The 21,577-nt window shown below is 38.2% G+C and overlaps 1 protein-coding gene across 28 annotated transcripts in view; it reads right to left on the reverse strand.

Annotated features, from left to right (window-relative positions):
* Positions 1–21,577, reverse strand: part of mbl (splicing regulator muscleblind) — a 684,538-nt gene that overhangs the window by 12,769 nt on the left and 650,192 nt on the right. For 19 of the 28 annotated variants that reach the window (XR_012465708.1, XR_012465705.1, XR_012465716.1 and 16 more), the window contains 2 exons: positions 16,230–16,343; positions 348–389 (listed from right to left, as the gene is read on the reverse strand). Coding sequence is in view for 23 of the 28 variants with exons in the window: in XM_074176519.1 (XP_074032620.1) it covers positions 348–389; positions 16,230–16,343 (156 nt within the window). In the remaining 5 variants the exon portion in view is untranslated. The remainder of the gene's footprint in view (positions 1–347; positions 390–16,229; positions 16,344–21,577) is intronic. The other 9 variants (XR_012465711.1, XR_012465713.1, XM_074176510.1 and 6 more) reach the window with 1 other exon arrangement.

The raw sequence follows: 21,577 nt of genomic DNA on the forward strand, positions 1-21,577 counted from the left end.
TTAGAGAGTTAGTCCCAAGAACCGACGAATTTATACGACATGACAAAAAAAATTACCTATTTGGATATAAAAAAAACTCATTTCATGAAAGCCGTACAGGAATTTATTATCTTCGAAAATGTTTGCCGTTTCTTTTTGTATGACGTTTGGTTAGGGAAAATTCCGGTCGTAATTAATTTATAAAAGCCGTTCAAAAATTTTCACGTGAACTCACAACGACTGACGGCATCTTCTTCAGGACTACAGAAGTCATACACTTTTGAGAGTTACCTATCTATCACATGACCGTCAATAATTTATAACGGGCTTGTAGTCTAAATGAGATAAATTATTTCACATATACTTACAAAATTGTCGTAGTAGAATGATCCAACAGATTTCATATCCATCTGAAATTAATAAACACCTTATTCATAAAGTTAATTATACACAAAATATGTATCAAAAAACGTATTAGTATAATTCTGTATGTCTATATATATATATATATATATATATATATATATATATATATATATATATATATATATATATATATATATGTATATATATATATATATATAGACAAAATACAAAAAGGCAATTATCACAAACATCGTTATTTCACAAAGTAGGTATCGCTGTAATTGAGTTGCTAGAATGTTGCGAGATAATAAGTTTATAAAATCAATTTGTTAAAGAGCCTATAAACTGAAAAATTAATTTTAACTCTGAACATGCAAACTGAAAAATAAGCATAAAGCTCGAGTGGAGAAGCAGCAAATTCAAAAGGAATTCTTGAAATGACATCTGTGTATGCTGCAATTTACCTAATCACTTACTAACTCAAATTATATTTTCCTCATTTGGAAGACATCATTGAAGCACCCGAATAATGTAAAGCGAGTCAAGGAACAGGTTTGAATACAGGGTGTACACTCACCCCTTCAAACTAATAAGATGTATCATGGCTCACAATATCGAAATATAATGAATATACTCGTACCTATAAGTAATGTCACGATAATCTGCTTCTTGAAACAAATTATCGAGTGCTGAAACAAATTATCGAATGCTGAAACTAATAATTTCATTACCCGTATATACTAACTACTTATTACAGCATCCTGTTCAATCCTGTTCAACATCAAACCATATGGTTGGCGAACTTTTTTTTTTCTAGTTCAGTTTATTAATTGTTTGTTAGCTTACTCCACGACTTTATATAGGAAAAAATATACTATGATATGTTCATTCAAAAATTTTTTCGTTTAATCTTTCAAAAGTGTGTCTATCAGATATATCCCTCATAGTCGTATGTGGCTGTGTAGATTAATTCTTTAGAGTCATAGGAGGCTGTAGAGAATCATTCCTCAGAGCCGTAAGGGGCTGTGTGGCATGGTTAAGTTATTAGAAACGCAAGTTTCTAAATGCACAAAATGGATCTTTTGTTTTAAAGCACTAATGTCTAAGAACTATTACTGATAACTGAGAGCTATATGCAGTATTTGTTCTAAAACATAAATATAAGTAACAGATTGAAAATATAGTTTTATGATTTCCCGGTTTATGACAGTTGTAAAGGTATCAATTTAGCGCATGCTTATTTTTCTTAGTTAAATGTTTATCCATTTCATCATCACAGTAGTTAGTTCTTAATTCTAAGCGAGTCTCCAGGAACGTTCAAACTAATTTGTTTTGGTTAATTCGAGGTTCTTAGTCTTAGTTCTAGGTTTAGTTATTAGGTAAATACGCTATCAGAAAAAGGTATTGCTACTTCAGTACAAACGGGGATATTGAAGTGATGGGATGAAGATTACTTAATTCATAATTATTAAAATGATTTAATAACAAATTACCGTCACTCAAACCGATTTATTTTTGAAACCGTATTATACTCTACTAAAATTCCTGCATCAATATCGTTTATCTTGGTGGCAACTTCATTGTCACTGATAAACAATTTGAACTTTTGCTAGGATATTTTGATTTTTTATACATTTTCACATTTTAACAAATGCTTTCTACTAAAATCTCGACCATCACAGTGAACCTCCTAAAACAAAATTAGATTTGATCAACAGGTTCGAGATTCCAGAGTTTTCACGAAAATGATATAACACTATCCCGAAAATATTCAACTGCAATGAGATTATAATTCGATAGTCTGATGAATCATGTATATTTTAGCACATTCTGTAGAATAACTTCTATCCAAAAAGGGGTATTTGGCAACTGCAATCTTCATCTTAGATATTCTACTAAACTGACGACCATAAGTTTAACTGAAATTTAGTTCTGATACATGATTGACGTATTTTATCGGCAAATTACGGCATATTACATCCCAGTTTCAAGAATTCTTTGACACGAAGCTGAAAGCATAGACGCCTAAATTCTAAACCATAATATGATTGTTAAAAGGTATAAAATAAATTGAAAAAAGTTCCAGTGGACTAGTACAAAGCTGCACACATGTTAGAAGTAATGAAATTATTCACGTAATTCACGAAAAATTTTGTGAACCGTTTCCAATTACTTCTCATTTTCATATCTATCTTGCGAAAAAAGATAATGTCTATAATACCGAAAGCTTGAAAAGGAATGAAGCTGGTTTGTAATAAATATTCCAGATGTAGTCTAAAGCAAAGTGAAAACAGCCTCTCACAACATGCTAACAACTTAGACAGGTAGCAGTTCGCCCTCTCTACTAACGCAACATTTTATTAGAATTTCCTTGTTCATCATTTTCTCTTATACAATATACCGGGTGGCTCTTGAATTTCATCTCAATTTAGTCTTTACATTACATATAAGCACAACCAAATTCAAATGACAGTTATAGAATTGTGTGCCTTTTTTGCTCCCTTTGATCTCAGAGAAGACAATTAGGGGTCAAGTGTACAAGAGAGTGATAATGAAACTATGCATCCTGTGCTTTTAGAATCATTGTGGATATGGTGTATTCTCATTGCTTATTTCCATTTAAGTAAAATGTTTTTAGTAATTATAGATATGTAATTAGTTTTTCAAAAGTAAATCAGTTCTCGTCACTCTGTGTGTAAATGGTTGACGGTTTCAAACTTATTCAATAATTTTATCCATAAGTGACGTACTGTTTTTTGTGAATAATCATTGACCTACCATATATACGCTATGTATCACAAATGGTGAATAAATATTATTATTATTATTTTTTTTTCACCGTAGTGTGCGCTGGTCAGGCCCTATCCCCCGAAGCCCCGATACATTCGGGAGGGCGCGCCAGCATAATCAACCAATGACCACTCCTCACACCGTGGGGTAAGTGATCATTGGGTCCGAGAATCATGTGCCCTGAGCAAACGCAGTGAGCCAAGAATGACAGCCTTCTGCATCTGTGCGGCTAAGATTTCTGCCTTAGTGCGGCAAGCCGGTATGATTTTGAGATTCGAGAGTAGAGAAGACATCATTCCACCAAGGACTCCAATAATCAGAACGACCATCTTGACAGAGTGATCTGGATAGAGTCTGCGGAGTTCGAAGAGAAAATCTCGATATTTTATCCGTTTTTCCTCCTCTTTTCTGACGATATTCGTCTCGCCAGGAGCTGAAAACTCCACGACAAATATCGTTTTGGTCTGGTGGTCGAGAAGGACTACATCAGGCTTATTAGCTTGTATGAGCCTGAGGGTGGGGAACGAATAGTTCCAATAAATTCGGCACTTCTCGTTCCCCACAACGGATTCAATATCCCCTGGAGCGTAGGGCAACACCGGTGTCTCGTCAATACCGTAAGAGTGCCGTAGATGGTAATATAGCACTCTTAGGGCCGCGTTATGTCGATGGATATAAGCCGAGACCGCATATGCTGGACATGCTGATAGCAAGTGCATTAGGGTTTCGGGCGCCTCGCGGCAGGCCCTACACCTTGTGTCAGGAACCTCTATACCCATCACGCGACTGCGGTAGACTAAGGTGTTGAAGACAACATCCTGGCAAGCCATGATGAACCCCTCAGTTTCCGACTTCAGCCCACTCGACCTGAGAAAAGCGAACGTCAGGCGCTTTGATAAGCCAAGTTCTTCAATATAATAGAAGAAGACCCCATGCATTGGCTTATCCCTGTGTCTCCGCAGAAGTAAGGTGATCTCTGCGGCTTTTATCTGAGCTTTTTGCTGAATGGGTTCTCGGTGACAGAGTTGTAGTCACCTCGTTCAGAGTCGAAAACTATACCGAGTTCATCAGCTGCTCGAGCAGCTGCCCTAAGGAGAAATGCTCCAATTCCTGCTCTCTCATGGTCACGGACCATGCAGAGAAGGGGATCCGAACTCCTGACGACTTTACAGGCTGTATCCAGTACCATTCTGTCATGTAGACACTCCAAACTCAAAAGTCCACGACCTCCCTGTTATCGGGGGAAGTACAACCGTGGAACGGACGATTTGGGATGCAAACTCCTATAGAGATGCATCATTTTTCGGGTCCTTACGTCGAGTTGATACAGCTCCTCCCGAGTCCACTTCACTACTCCAAACGAGTAGAGTAAGATTGGAACGGCAAGCATATTTGTTGCAGCAACTTTGTTCTTCCCCGACAGCTCCGATGACCAGATCTGTCGAAGTTTGTGCTGATACTTGCCGCGGAGAGAGTTTTTCACTGCGGTTACCTCTTGTGAGTGGCGTTGTTCCACCCCGAGGTAAGTATACGTCTCTCCGGCATCCAGATGGTGTAGGATGCTTCCATCTACGAGCTGCACATCCTCTCCGTAGTCCCCGCATCGTCCTCTTTTGAGATGAACCATTGCACATTTGTCTATCCCGAATTTCATACCGATAGCATGCGTGTACTCTTCCACCACCCTCAAGCACTGATGGAGATCCTTCTCTTCAGAGGCATAAAGTTCAAGATCATCCATATTAAAAAGATGGGTGACCTTGTGCCTCCGGTTTCCGGGGGTGCCACAGTTATACCCTCGAGTGTTTCTGAGCGCAACGGATAATGGCAATAGTCAGATGCAGAATAGAAGGGGACTGAGGGAATCACCCTGAAATACACCCCTTCTGAAAGTGACCCACCCTGTTTGGACTGTTGCTTGACCAGATGTTATGGTGAAGCGAGTTCGCCAAAGTGGTATCAGTTGTTCAATGCATCTCACTATGTTGTCGGGTACCGCAAGGCATCTGAGCAAATGCAAGATGAGCTCATGCGAAATTGTATCAAATGCCTTACGGTAATCGATCCAGGTCATAGAGAGGTTACGCTTATATTGTATCGAGTCCTGCGTTACACATCTATCGATGAGCAGGTTCTCTTTACATCCAGCGACTCCTCTCTTCGACCCTCTCTGCTCATATATCCGTTCGAACACTCGGTCAACTGCGGTGAGTATTCGTGTGTATAAGATGCTTGTAAACAACTTATAACACGAATTCAAGCATGTTATCGGTCTGTAATTCTAAGGAATCGACTAATCTCCGCTTTTGGGGATGAGAACGGTCCGCCCCTTGACAAACCAATTCGGAATCGGCTGCTCTCCGTCCAGCCATGAGTTGAAAACTCTGGCCAGATGGCGGTGGGTACTTGGTAGTTTTTTCCACCAATAAGTGTTCAGCCCATCTGGGCCTGGAGCAGCAAAGTTTTTGGAACCAACAAGGGCTCTTCGAACGTCATCCAGGGTTATCGGGTTGCGCAGTTCATTGAGCTCAGGCTGTCGAAGCTCTCTGTTGAAAGCTTCGAACTGCGCTAGGGCTGGAATGTCTAAGTTGAGTGGCTGCGGGTGTTCATAGATATCTTTCCAGAAGGATTCCACCTGATCAGCAGTCGGCGGATTATCCACAACACGTGGAGGCTCTTGGAATAAGCGAGAAGGTTTCTCGCGGAACCTAAGATTTTCCGCGATGCTTCTCGCTTGCCTTACTAGTGACTTCTTAACAGCCACTAGCATTCGTATCAAGGCAATGCTGTTTGGTGGTCAACAGCACGCCTTGGCTTAGAGTGTGATGGATACGTCGTAAATTGGCGGCTATTCGCCGCACTGCGGGCGTGAAAGGCATATTGGCCGCCCTGTAGTCCATCACACATTGGATACGAGACGCGTGTTGTCTCGCCGACGTGATCTTAGCCTCCATCTTGTGTACACGCCGTTCAATCTTCCGAACCGCAAGGCCGGGATTTCGTCCTTCCGATTCAGAAAGCGATTGGACGACGTTATACACGGCGGTGTTGATTTGCCAGATGTCAGCCTCTTCTGTTAGAACACTATGAACCTCCGCATCCAAACAAGCCAGTTCTTGTGGCTTCAGGGGCCTAATTCTGTGGAGCGCCCTGCGTGTTCTGATTGTCGTCTCCATTGGTGGTATGGTGCGAGTCTCCTCTCCAGCCGTGCCAACGGGTGGTAGAACTGCCACTTCTACCACTTCGTTAGCAGACTGGGGAGGAGCTATATAGCCCTGCCGCCGAAGATTGGATACGTAATCCCTAAGATTTTGGGCGGAAAAGGCGGCATGCTCCGGATGTGTTTCACACCACAGAGCATGCAATCTCGCCATGTACCCTCTTCGCGCGGGCTCACTACTCTCGTAGCAATGCATAAGGCTATCTCTCAGCACATGCGTCCACTCAAAGCGTCCGTTGTCGTTGCCAGGGTTGTCGTCGGTAGGCAAATCATCGTTATGGGCCCCATCACCTTGCCTCTGACCCCTCCGAGCGGGTCGATTGTGGGGGCCTCTTCCTTGATTGTTGGGAACCAAGTGTTGAGTCCACCGGGTGGTTAGCCCTGTGGACCCACGGCCGGCACCGGAGGGAGAATAGAGTTCTCCTTCCCGGGTGCGCCTGGGCTGCCGGTCCGGTTTTGCACCAGTTGCTCGGGTAAGTGGTGTCGCAACTCACCAAAGGCCAAGGGTGTTAGTGGCCATCCCTGCTTATCTTTTATTATTATTTTTTTTTCCAGCGTAGTGTGCGCTGGTCAGGCCCTATCCCCCGAAGCCCCGATAAATTCGGGAGGGCGCGCCAGCATAATCAACCAATGACCACACCCCACGCCGTGGGGTAAGTGATCATTGGGTCCGAGAATCGTGTGCCCTGAGCAAACGCAGTGAGCCAAGAATGACAGCCTTCTGCATCTGTGCGGCTAAGATTTCTGCCTTAGTGCGGCAAGCCGGTATGATTTTGAGATTCGAGAGTAGAGAAGACATCATTCCACCATTTTATTATTATTATTATCATTATTATTATTATTATTATTATTTTTTTTTTTTCACCGTAGTGTGCGCTGGTCAGGCCCAATCCCCCGAAGCCCCGATACATTCGGGAGGGCGCGCCAGCATAATCAACCAATGACCACTCCCCACACCGTGGGGTAAGTGATCATTGGGTCCGAGAATCATGTGCCCTGAGCAAACGCAGTGAGCCAAGAATGACAGCCTTCTTCATCTGTGCGGCTAAGATTTCTGCCTTAGTGCGGCAAGCCGGTATGATTTTGAGATTCGAGAGTAGAGAAGACATCATTATTATTATTCTTATTTTTTTTTTTTTTTTCCACCGTAGTGTGCGCTGGTCAGGCCCTATCCCCCGAAGCCCCGATACATTCGGGAGGGCGCGCCAGCATAATCAACCAATGACCACTCCCCACGCCGTGGGGTAAGTGATCATTGGGTCCGAGAATCGTGTGCCCTGAGCAAACGCAGTGAGCCAAGAATGACAGCCTTCTGCATCTGTGCGGCTAAGATTTCTGCCTTAGTGCGGCAAGCCGGTATGATTTTGAGATTCGAGAGTAGAGAAGACATCATTCTTATTATTATTCTTATTATTTTTTTTTTTTTTTTTTTTTTTTTTTTTTTTTCACCGTAGTGTGCGCTGGTCAGGCCCTATCCCCCGAAGCCCCGATACATTCGGGAGGGCGCGCCAGCATAATCAACCAATGACCACTCCCCACACCGTGGGGTAAGTGATCATTGGGTCCGAGAATCATGTGCCCTGAGCAAACGCAGTGAGCCAAGAATGACAGCCTTCTGCATCTGTGCGGCTAAGATTTCTGCCTTAGTGCGGCAAGCCGGTATGATTTTGAGATTCGAGAGTAGAGAAGACATCATTCCACCAAGGACTCCAATAATCAGAACGACCATCTTGACAGAGTGATCTGGATAGAGTCTGCGGAGTTCGAAGAGAAAATCTCGATATTTTATCCGTTTTTCCTCCTCTTTTCTGACGATATTCGTCTCGCCAGGAGCTGAAAACTCCACGACAAATATCGTTTTGGTCTGGTGGTCGAGAAGAACTACATCAGGCTTATTAGCTTGTATGAGCCTGAGGGTGGGGAACGAATAGTTCCAATAAATTCGGCACTTCTCGTTCCCCACAACGGATTCAATATCCCCCGGAGCGTAGGGCAACACCGGTGTCTCGTCAATACCGTAAGAGTGCCGTAGATGGTAATATAGCACTCTTAGGGACGCGTTATGTCGATGGATATAGGCCGAGACCGCATATGCTGGACATGCTGATAGCAAGTGCATTAGGGTCTCGGGCGCCTCGCGGCAGGCCCTGCACCTTGTGTCAGGAACCTCTATACCCATCACGCGACTGCGGTAGACTAAGGTGTTGAAGACACCATCCTGGCAAGCCATGATGAACCCCTCAGTTTCCGACTTCAGCCCACTCGACCTGAGAAAAGCGAACGTCAGGCGCTTTGATAAGCCAAGGTCTTCAATGTTATTGAAGAAGACCCCATGCATCGGCTTATCCCTGTGTCTCCGCAGAAGTAAGGTGATCTCTGCGGCTTTTATCTGAGCTTTTTGCTGAACGGGTTCCAACTCGGTGACAGAGTTGTAGTCACCTCGTTCAGAGTCGAAAACTATACCGAGTTCATCAGCTGCTCGAGCAGCTGCCCTAAGGAGAAATGCTCCAATTCCTGCTCTCTCATGGTCACGGACCATGCAGAGAAGGGGATCCGAACTCCTGACGACTTTACAGGCTGTATCCAGTACCATTCTGTCATGTAGACACTCCAAACTCAAAAGTCCACGACCTCCCTGTTGTCGGGGGAAGTTCTTATTATTATTATTCTTATTATTATTATTCTTATTATTATTATTATTATTATTATTATACATTGGTTATAGAAATCGGACGTTACCGTCAGCAACATGTTTTATATTAGTTCTACCAAACCGCACATGAAACTTTTTCAGCAGTAGGATTTGAGTTTTCTTCAAAAAATATGCAGTCGTAGTCTTTTCGACTATTGAACATTCTCAAAATTTTCGACACACCTAAACCTTTTCCTAGATTTCACTAATAAATGAAAAATGGTTCTTGATATATCAATTTCGAAATATGTTAGGTAACAAATTTTAATAATTTGCTGTAATATTTTACTTGCCACAGTTAGTTCATGTGTCGCAAATTGCTACAAAAAAAATTCCCCATGCATTTCATGTCAAAAATATGTAGAATAGGCCACAATAATATAATCTGAGCTGAAACTAAACTTCCTAACAAAATATTTTGTTCTCAAAAATCATATCTACATATAATTACTAATGAAGTAAAGAAGAGTGAAGAAGAACTGAATTTTACCATATCCATAATGACTAATGATTCTGTGAGTTAACTTCTGAATCATTACACTCGCAACTTTTACTAATAAACAATATTTCTTTCGATATGATTTGAGTATTGCAATTATAGCGTTAATTCATAATATTTATTGTTTTAGAAAATTTAAATTGAGTGTAACTATCTTGACAACGAAGCACGATTACAAAATACGACAAAATCACTGTGCTCTTCGTAGATGCAACTGAAGCGCTAGGTTCCTATTTTTGGAAAACTCTATTTCGTTCAGATATATAGCAATATTTACAATCGGTAGTGCCAGACATTTATCGAATGCTATTAAAATCGGGTATGATGGAACCCATACATATAAGTCATCATTTCATAAACGCCTGCACTCAAATTCTGTTGGAAATTTTTGAGCAAATTTGTGCTGCAGATTGAAAGCGATGCAAAAGGACAAAAGCAATGAATTCTCGAAAATATCCTGAACTGCATGATTTCTCCAAATTGCCTGGTATCTGTAAAAAGATGCAAACCACTACCCAAGATGTTTTGAGGAGTGAGGTGTTTTGTGTAAAAGGTTATATTATTTTATATTGTGTACATTTTTATATTAGGTAAAGTACAATACATTTTACCACTATTCAATTAAAATTGAGTCTTCCGAATCATGAATTTACATGAGAAAAAAATCTTCGTTCCTTAAGACTTTCATTACAATTAAATATAGTATGTTGTTGAGTAACTTGGTATGCTTCGACACTATAGTGGGACATTTATAGTTACACCGACAAAATAAGTTGTCATTGCTATAGTTGGAAATGTAATGATATCACCAAATTCAAACTTCTGAAAACATATGAAAAATAATGCTGACATGCAAACATTTTTTTGGCATCAATTTTTTTTCAAATAGTTAACATTCAATGACAACCGTCAAAATTACTCGTAGTTGCTTCTAGAAAAGGCGAAATTTGATATGAGCAAAAATGGAAGTTGAATTTTCTATTGCGGAAACAGATAATCTGTCATGATGATGAAGTGTAAATAATTTTATTCTGACAAATATACTAAACACTTTAGTGTTTAGTATATTTGTCATCAGAGGCAACACTTTGTATTTTTATCAAAGTTTCATTGTGAATTTCAGAATCTGGTTCCAACTTTGATATGATATTTATTTGAAATTGATTTTTATGAAGTACGTAATGGCTCATTCTTAGACTTATATTGTTTTTTTCTTATATCACAAAAAGAGCACAAATTCAGGCTGAAGCCACAGTTTCAGGATTCTGAACAGTTAATGGTGCTGCTGAATCTTCCAATTGTATATCCTCGAACGGCTGGTCTACTGCGACGTCAATATTTTTTTCTACAACTTCATCTATCTCAGGAACGATCACGTCATTCAAAACGGAATCCTGTACCATTGCATCATCAATTATTGAACTATTAACTGATGTTGATGGTTGTTCAGTCGCAGACGACGACGTACTTTGTAATGAAACTTTTTTGTTGGCATCGGCCAAAAAAAAAACATTTATTAAAGCTGTAAACGTCTTATAACAATAGCGAAACGATCAGTGATGCAGAGTGATGACAAAAATTTTGAGTACTCTAGCAATAAAATTTCGAAATTTGCGGCAAGCATGGTTATCTCTTGATGAAAGGAAATAAACTATTGCAAATCTAACTTCACGACTTCTTGATGACTAACAACATGTAAAAAAACTGAAAATGCTCTAGCCACTATGACAGTTAGCAAGAGAAATGTTTCAGATAAACCCAAAAACTCAAAGTTAAAGTATCTTACTACATTTGCCGAAAGAAAGGTCACCTTGCACGTGATTGTCGAAAGAAAAAGGTCAGGAAAACGAAAATAGAAGTCCTGAATCGAATCTAGGAGAAATTAATGGAGAAATTTCATCTACTGCATTCGTTGTAGATGATAACTTCAGTTATCCTTTTGAAGACCTTTGGATAATGGATAGTGGTGCGTCCGCTCATATGACTAATCGTCGAGAATATTTTTATACTTTTGAATCTATAAACGATTCCAATGCTGTTGTACTGGGTAATAATCAAATACTAATTGTGAAAGGAAAAGGTACAATCAAAATCCAAAAGCTAATTAATGGAAGACGGCATGAATCGACAATGAACGATGTTTCATTTATTTATTTATACCTGATCTTAGAAAGAGATATTTTCCGAAGGAGTTATAGCAGCAAAAAGAATGAAGATAATAAAGCAAGGAAATGAAGCTGAAGTATACTTCGAAAATAAACTAGTTGCGTGTACTGTTCGAGAGTCCAACAATTTGTATCGGATGCTGTTTCGAACCATTGTAAACCAAATTAATAATGTTGAACAAGATAGTCTCAAAGTATGGCATGAACGTCTAGCACACATACTTAAACATAAAATCACTGAAAGATATAGCTTCGAAAGAATTAGTGACAGGAGTTAAATTCGGTGACACTGATAATTTTTTTCTGTGAAGGTTGTGTATATGGAAAACACCAAAAATTACCTTTCATGAAGAAATCTGACAGGAAAATGAAACCAGGTGAATTAATCCACAGTTATTTATGTGGACCAATGGAAACACCTTCTGTACAAGGATCAAAATATTTTGTATCCTTCAAAGACGATTTTTTTGGATACAGAGTAGTGTATTTTATCAAACATAAATCCGATGTTCTTGATTGTTTTAAAACATTCTACAGACTATCCAAGAATAAATTTGGATACCCCATTAAGATACTTCGTGTATACAATGGAACTGATTATTGTAACAAAGACTTCCGAAGTTACATAAGGCAACAAGGAATATAAATGGAGAACACAGCTCCATATACCCCGCAGCAGAATAGAAGGGCAGAACGTGACAATAGAACAATAGTATAAAGTGCACGATCTATGTTACATGGAGCTGGTGTGCCAAAATATCTCTGGGATGAAGCAGTTAATGTTGCTGTTTATATTTTGAATCGTACTCCAATTACCCAAGTTGTCAATTCCACTGCTTATGAGCTCTGGATAGGTAAGAAACCGAACCTGCCTTATGCCGAAATATTTGGAAGTGAAGCGTATGTTCATGTTCCTGACGTTAAAATATCAAAATTAGATCCAAAAAGTAGAAAACTCATTTTTGTCGGATATGAAGACAACTCCACTAATTATAGACTATCCGACCCTGTAAGCAAAAAGATAACTGTTTCTAGAAATGTAATTTTCAATGAAAGTGTTAAAGGTTTTGTGCACCAAGAAAATATGATTCCAATTTCCATAAAAAACGATGACGATGTGACATGTTGGCCAAAAGTTTGTGAAAGTGGTAATTTAGATTTTGAAAATATCGAACAAGAAACTTCAAATCAACGTCCAGTTAGAACTAAAAGATTTACCCAAAATCTTGAAGATTTTGAACTGAACTATGTCGACGTAGATGTTCCAAACACGTAATAATAAAGTTAATACACCCAACACAAATATTCTCTTGGAAAAGAAAAAAATGTGGACAATTTATGATAAAAAAGAATATGAGTGATGGTGATTTTAGTAATTTCTTCCGAATGAATCGACACCAATTTGCAGAAGTGTATGGGAGGATCCAACGAGGCATTGACTCAAAGGTATGTCATGCCGATAACCTATTCCTGCTGAGGAAATGCTGTGTAATACGCAGCTTTTGGCGACATGTGTCGAAAAACTGTGTCTCAACTACTGTGCCACGCGAGTCACGTGTCACGATAGCCGCGCCACCTCGTGTCCGGGCGCCAACTTGCGCTGTTCTATTGGTTTTCATGGGTTACAAAAGATCGCGCTGTGTCACCCCATACGCTTCCAATTTACGTCTAGCCTGATGGATTATGGTGACATGGCTTCGTTTTGGAGCCTTTTAATGCTATGTGCCAGTTTTTTGGTAGATATGTTCTCTCTTCCTTTCTGTTGACGTTCTCATGGTGTTTGTGTATTTCTATGGTTACCGAATACATGATTTGACGTTACTAACTTCTAGGTATTTATGAGAAGGATTTTGTGTTCCCCGTCGGGGAGTGCATGTTCAGCGACTGCAAACTTCTCGGTCTGTCCCAACCGGCAACTGTGCCTGTGCTCGACTAAGCGGGTACCAATGCTTCTTTTCGTCTGACCGATTTAAACTTTACCACAGTTACATGGAATCCTGTAAACTCCCACTGATTTGAGTGGATCTATGCTGTCTTTTGCAGATTTCAGATAATTCGTTATTTCCTTCGTTAGTTTGAAAACGGTGTTGATTTTCTAATTCTAAAGAATTTTCCCGATTCGGTTGGTGACACCTTCTACGTAAGGCAGATAGATAGTGCCGTGGGGTTGATCTTCACTGGTGTTTTTCTTCCTTTCCCTTGGACGCGTAGCGCGGATTATGTCTTTTCTGTAGTAGCGATTCGCTTGTAACACAGTTGTTGCTTGTAACACAGTTTCGTCGTAGACGTACCTTTTTTTACATATTCTCAAAGCTCTGTTCACTAGGGTGTTGATGACGGTTCGTTTCTGTTTTGGATGATGGTTGGATCCATTATGTAAGTATCGACATGTGTGTGTTTTCTTCTTGTACACCTTATGGCCTAGTTGATTACTTTTCTTGATGACTGAAACATCAAGGATGGGATTTGGAGGTTTTCTTCTAATTCCATGGTGAACTGAATTTTTGAATGAAAGCTATTCAGATGATTTAGGAAGTTCTGAAGTTCTACTTTTTCAAGGCTCCAAACAACGAACGTGTCACCTACATACCACAACCAGTGCTTCGGTCGTTTTTCTGAAGTTTGAATGGCCCTTTCTTCAAATTTCTCCATGTAGAAATTCGCCACTGAAAATAAGTTGTTGTTTCGACATTTACTAACGTCAAACGAAGGGGCCAAAACGAAGCCATGCCACCCTAATCGCACGGGAAGTACGCGCGAACCCGTCATTACGGAAAGTGCGCGAAAAATCTGCACTATAAATGACATATGGCAGAAATGAGAGTTTCACTCTCAGTTGATACGTGAAAATTATAAAGATAGGTTTTCGTAAGATTTTATTCTATTTACCCGAGCTCGCTATCAACCCCGGTTCGTTTTCAGTAAAGCGATGCTTTTTACTATTTGTATCAATTTTCAAAACAACACTTCCTTCTTTTCACAACGGGAGCGTAACCGTCTTCCACTACAATTCCACCTAATGATTAACTCAACACAAAAACTGAGCTTCACACATGAATAAGGCAGTAAATGACCAGTGAGATAAAATAAAGAAACCAGATCCAAAGAAAGGGCAAACAAAACCACATGTGAAACCATTGAACACGCCTTATTAAATGCGTCAAAATTTCTGACAACGATTGGGCTGTCATCTATATACCCCTCAAGGAAACAAAACTTGGACAGCAGCACCTTCACGGATGTATACGGAAGTTTGAAGAAATAGGAGGGGAGGCCTGGACTACCAATTTAAATGTTTACTGCTTTTATTTGTAGTTGTCTCTGTTATTAGGTTAACACGGTGGATCACGGATCATTTTTACCAATCATCAATTCATATACCGATAACTCCGCAATGGGTTATCCAAATTTAAAACGGTGAAGGTTGTTGTATAGAGAATTGAAATACCTATTTATTTGACACAAAGTTGATAGGCCACTCTCTGTGACGAGTAAAGTCACACCATTGGCTTATTTTTTATCAAAAATTACTAAAGCTGATTCCTTTTCATACACATTTTGTCCGACCATAATATTTCGCCCCATTGAAAAGTTAAGAGGGGTGGCACTTTTTACGTCCACCCTGTATTTTCTGATCATTTTGATAATTTCAACAAATATATCGAATGTGTGTCAGTCTCAAATATTTACATTGAGAATTGATGAAAGAGCCCGTCATTCAAAAATACAGGGCGGCAAATAATTTTACCAGTACATATATTTGTTTTTATTTCAAGTTGCCACATTCATCTGTTCTAGGCAATATCTAAACCTCAAACGAATATTTGCACGAATTTTCACGAATGGCGGCCAAACTATTCATTCACTGTAGGTATTATTGTCTGATGTGCCCAAAATTCACACTATCATTCAGAAGTGTGAATTTCATTAGTTTCAAATACCAAAACCTATGAGTGTACGGGGATGACCTCAAGAAATATTCAGTTTTTTCGATGATCAACAAGAATAGAAGGTGAATATCAGAGTTTTATTTTTAATACTTTTCCATGTTTCGCTCATATCAGCTATCTAGTTAAAAAATTGTAAGTTTGTTTTTAGAGATCTACGACGGCGCTAAAGGGTCACATAGTATTTTTATTTTATAGTCGTCAGTACAAGCTATATTCAACAGTAGAAACAGTTGAAACTGTTGAATATAGCTATCGATAGTTCGAATTATGGGTTACAGGTTATCGACAGTACATACTGTAGATTACATGTTATCGACAGTTTAAACTGTCGATTATAGGTAATCGACGACAGTTTGAATTGTTGATTATAGCTAATCGACAAATTGAACAATGTATTATGAGTAATCGATAGTTCAAACTGTTCAAATTAAATTCTTTTTTATTTGTGAGGAAGTGCCTTAGAGATCAAGATTCTTTTCGCTACATCAACTCGACAAATATCGCGGAATGTACACAATATACAAGACTGAAACAAAAATAGTGTCATGCAAAGCAAGCGGAATGGTACCAGTAATAGATCTGTGTCGGCGGTGCTAGGCTCGCGGGGTCTCTTCTTGCCTATCTCAAGGGCGGCGGCTGCGGTGGTGGCCTGGGGGGCCAGCAATGGCGAAACGGCAGCGGGCTATTAGTAGAGCAGCGATTTTCAAGGCCAAGCACATCCGCACCAACGGGAAAAAATAAAACAAACCAGCACTAAATTAATTCCTGTTCGAAAACAGACAATAATGCGGGTACTGATTTTGAAATAATGGTTTTAGTGCTGCGGATACTGCCTCTGTATTATACAGCTGTACAGTGAAGCGAGAATACTTACTGCCTCTTTGTTGGTGAAAGTGAATGTTTTTGAACTACAAAGATCAAAAGCCAGATATTATTGTAGATAATCTTTTAACGAACAGAATACTTTCAAGAGTTCACTACCCCAATTCAAATAATATTCAGAATATCGAAATAATATGAATATTGATCTTTTCGGTCCTGTCATCACGAAGGTGATCCTCTTTCTCAATAATTGACTTTTGTAAATCTATTTTTGCCTCGTGATTCTGTTCTATAAAAATGGCATCTATTGTAATCATTGTGGATTGTGGTAGATTAAATTACTGGAATGCACTAACCGGTGGTGGTCGTATAGTTTCCATTGGTTGGTTTAATGACCTGCTTGATGTGCAGTTAAGGACAAGTAGCAAAATTTAATTTATTTCATTTCCCTTCTTCATTTCGACTGAAATTATTTCTGTGTCTTTACATTCATATCGCCTCCCTGTATATTCTTCGGAAGAAATCATGTGAGTGCCTTCTTTGATCATGTACTTCTTTTTGAGGTTCCAGTTTAGACCAACCAGCAGCTATAGCTCTATGAGGTCCTCAGCTAATCTTGATCTCTGATTGTTGGCTTGAATACTGGTTTCATGTTTGTACCGAAATGGCAGCCCGTTAAGTCCGATGATGGTTGGTAAACTTCTTTATTGAAAAAATTTAAACGCCGGGGTTTATAGCAGGTGCCGTGAAACCATTATATCGGTTAAGTTATGTTAACGATACGTTCGTCGTATTGCAGTATGGCGAAGACCTAAATTCCCTTAATCCAAAAAAACAACTCACAATGGAAGGAAGAACCCAAGAAACTTGCCTTCTTGGATGTACTGGTGGACAGACTTGAAGATCGGCTATTGGATCAGCCAGGACAAAATATATTGATAAATAAAACGTTCGTTGAGAGAGCCTGACGCATCTGTGAACCTGAGAGTCTCTTCGAGGAACTTAATCACCTATAAAATGTCTGCAAAGGAAATGAGTATAGCGAAGTGTATAGGGCTTTCAACCTGTCAATGGAGCTTTACATTCTTATCTGCTCTAATAATTTTTTCAAGGCTAGGTGATTGGCCAAATTGATTAGTTTTTTGATATCAATCCCATCCGGATTTCTGAACACAAGGGAAATAATCGGACAAACCGACAAATCATATGTAACCCAACATGCACTCAAAGAAGGCACTTACTTTATCTTGTTCTCAGAAACATTAATAATTGATAACACCCAGAATTACTATCGCAGAGTGTATAGACAAATTTCAATAATGTATGTAGTATCTGCTTTGGTGACCAATAGAGTACCTCGTCCGTTGCCTAATCGCCTTTGATATCTACCGCAGTCGTAAACGAAACGTCAGGCATAAAACTTGCGGTCCATGACCAACAAACCAGTTATCTTTTCAATCAATTGATTCAATGTTGTCAGTTATCATGCAGTCCAATATAATGTCCCCAATTCCATTTCACAGTTGTTGTACATATCAGCTATCAAATTTTTTCTTTGTTTGACGTTTAAGGTTTCAAGCTACGTTTTTCATTGGCAGGAACTATTTCTATTTTCATCGACTTCTTGTGTGATGTGGATTTATTCCTTCTCACGGGTATTGGTGACCTGTCGCCATCCTTGGAAAGCTACCGTTTCTTCTCTGTAGTCTGCCGTTCTTTTATATCACAGCATCCTCCATTATACCTCTGTATTTGATGGATTCCTTTTTGGATGTGTCCCACAGTTCATATGAGGAATGTCCTGTTCGTAACAAGGCTTTTTGAAAATATTATGATTCCATGCGATTCCATATGATTCAATTTAGAAACATTTCATAAGAGCTTGTCGATTACCTTCTTCAACATTTTTCTTCGGAGATCACCCTTCCGGAAGTATTGTCAACAATACTGCGTTTAATCTGTTGGGACTTGGGAATAGTTCAGATTAGTTTTACGATAGAACTGGTGTCGCAATCTTCTGTATTTTATCTTGGGATGGTCTTCTTGCTGCCGGTAAGTTGGTTCTCATTAAAAAAATCGTACTCTGGTCGATGTGGTCTGACTAGTTGGTCATGTGTGTGAACTCAAGTTTCTTGTCTTTCTATTTTCACTAGCCTCACTCATCTCAGACATTTTTGGTGTCATCTATAACATGAAAGATTTCACCTTGCTCTTGTGTCAGTCTTCCTGGACGTTTTGTTAGCCTCCACTAATTTCACTAGGAAGTTCTCCTTCTCTGAAGGTTGTCTTCTTATTTTCTTCGTCTTTCTTGTTCTTTTTTATTTCCTTCTTTTCCTTTCTTGTTCAAATATCCTAAATTCTTTTTTTATTTCCATTTTCCACGTTCTTCTTTTCATCTCTTCTTGTTTTTTGTATTCCATTCTTTTCACTTCTTGTCGCTCGAGCAACTTCTCATGTGTTTCTTTTGTTTTCATTCATTGCTATCTTATCGATGTTTCTGCTATCTCATAATCATTTGGTCATCTATTCACCACACCAAATCCGCTTCATTCTTCTTCTTCATAGGATACCACTTATTCCATCACTGCTACCAATTTGACGCCTCTATTTTTTAATTATTCATAAATACAAGCTGAATCACTTATACTTCAATATCATTTTATAATTATTTCACTAGTTTTCCATTGCTGCCGTCTGGACTCGATTAATCATCGAAACATTCGTCTGAGAACTCGTCGTCGCCTCCAGCACATTCGTTTCCCGATGACTTTTCTGAGCTTCGTTAAATTCCTTCATGACGATTCATCGCTTTCTATATCTTTCGCTTTCTTTCTGTCTCTTGATCATGGCTATCGACTATGAATATGAAGAAGTACTGATTCAAAAGGATGATTTCGACATAGCTAATTTGAACTAATTTCGAAATAGCTCAGTTGACATTCTAATATTATTCCTAATAAATTTACCAATTTTAATTCAAATTTTGTGATTGATTTCATCTTGACTTTGAGTTTTCAATGACTCCATGGGTTGTAGAGTTACGTTCAGAAGATTTCAGTGAGATACAAGGTATTCTTGAAAAGTAAAATTTTTTGAAAGACAAACGAAATGGTTTCTTTTTGTAATGATTAATCAAATTTCATTACTTAAAGGATTCGAAACATGAATATCTGGCCTTTGGGAAAAATATAAATGAAAAATTAAATTATATTATCAGCAAAGAGACAATGTATCTAAAGCAGTTCTTAATTAAGCATAACTATTTGAAGGCATCTGTTGATATATTTTGAAAATGGGTATTATAAATATCATCAGTTCTGAAGAAAATTTAGTATAAGTATCTACTCGTATTATAACACAGTTGCATGAAACTTCATTATTTTATAATGAAGTGAATTCAATCTATGCAATTTCTATTATTTTCAATCATGAATTTGTAATGTGAGCTTCAATAAGTTTTTAATTTCACCTGAAACAAAGTTTTGAAAAAATCCACATACTTTTGTTGAGAAGTTTTCAGTGGATCTGAAAAATAATGAATGCATCATATAAGTATTGAAAACTAAAATGAGGTCATTTGATAAATGATTTTCTTTAAATAAACGAATTTCGATTTAAAAGTTTCCTAACCAGTTGTGCTCTTTGCCAAATGAAACTAGAACATACGACATTCGTTCATAAGATTCTAACGAGGACAAATGCCATCTAGAATTGTAATATATGTTTTATAAAATTTCACCAAAGATCTATGCGGATCCTTTCATAGAATTCTCGAATAATACGATCTTTTGCTATTGGAAAACTGTAATGAAACTTTGAAAAGAATTTCTGTAATAATGATGCCACATTTCATAATGTCAAAACAGATACATGCAATCTGTCATATATCACGGCAAATGACATTACAATATACAAAACACCGAAAGCTTCACATCTAGAAAATAATGTTTACTAACATAATTACAAAATATACACTTCAATTACAGCTGGTAATCCAAACTCGTAAAAATTGTTAAAATAAATCGTACCTGAAAAATAACCTCAAATAAAAACATCAACAAACTTGACGTAATGATGAGCAGTCAACTGCTAACAAGCCCAACCATATTTTTTGAATGAATTTTTATTTGTATATTTGTTTTGTGAATTTGTGTTTTTGTATATTGATTCTGAATATTATATGAAAACTAGTTCAATTTTCCATCAGACGCAATCCAAATACTCTTACACAAGAAAGAGATGATGGTATTTGACGTTTCATAAAGCCAATCAGGACTTGTTGCTTTTACATTCAATATTTGCATAAATCGATTAGTCTTCCATGAAAGTTCGAAGAGAAACATCCACAAAATAGCCCTTTGATGTCCTTGGAAAGTAAATAGTGGAATGAACATATAATTAACAAGAGAAAGTTTCACACCTTGTTTCGGGATTATGATAAAATTTAGTTGCAAAGTTGCACAAAGTTGTTTCAAATTGTCTACTTGATGCAGATGTGCAAATCAGAAAATATCAATATCTCTCATAAAATCATAAAATTTAAAGGGGACGCCCGCACAGTCAGTTGGAACGTCTCCTTGAAGAAAGTGTGTATTACTTTTCAATATACTTAAGTAAAATAATATATTTATTTGTTTCATGAAATCATGAAAGTTACATAATAGTATGGGTTTAAAAAAATCAATATATAACTTTAAAACAATTTTCAACCTGACTTTTCAAAAATGCAAATGAAGTTTCACAAAAAAATCATATAGAATGAAATAAATACTCTTCCATATATATATATATATATATATATATATATATATATATATATATATATATATATATATATATATATATATATATAACTCCTATTTAATTATATGCGAGCGCTTTCGACAGCTGGTCGTGCTGTCATCATCTAGGTTCTACTCAAACAAGAGCCTAGATGTAAAGTAAAATGGATTAACGGGGTCTCTCAGCCAACGAAATCAAAATTAAAAATTAAAACTCTACTCTACTTTGCCAAGCTTTCGCTTTCAATGGGACAGTAAAACTTAGTGAAAAGAATCGAACATATTAATTGATGAAAGAAAGTTAAACAAAAAC

This window comes from Leptinotarsa decemlineata, unplaced genomic scaffold, assembly GCF_025532065.1.
Source record: "Leptinotarsa decemlineata unplaced genomic scaffold, Ldec_3_MD MMD2_P_RNA_scaffold_14, whole genome shotgun sequence".
NCBI classification, from domain to species: domain Eukaryota; kingdom Metazoa; phylum Arthropoda; class Insecta; order Coleoptera; family Chrysomelidae; genus Leptinotarsa; species Leptinotarsa decemlineata.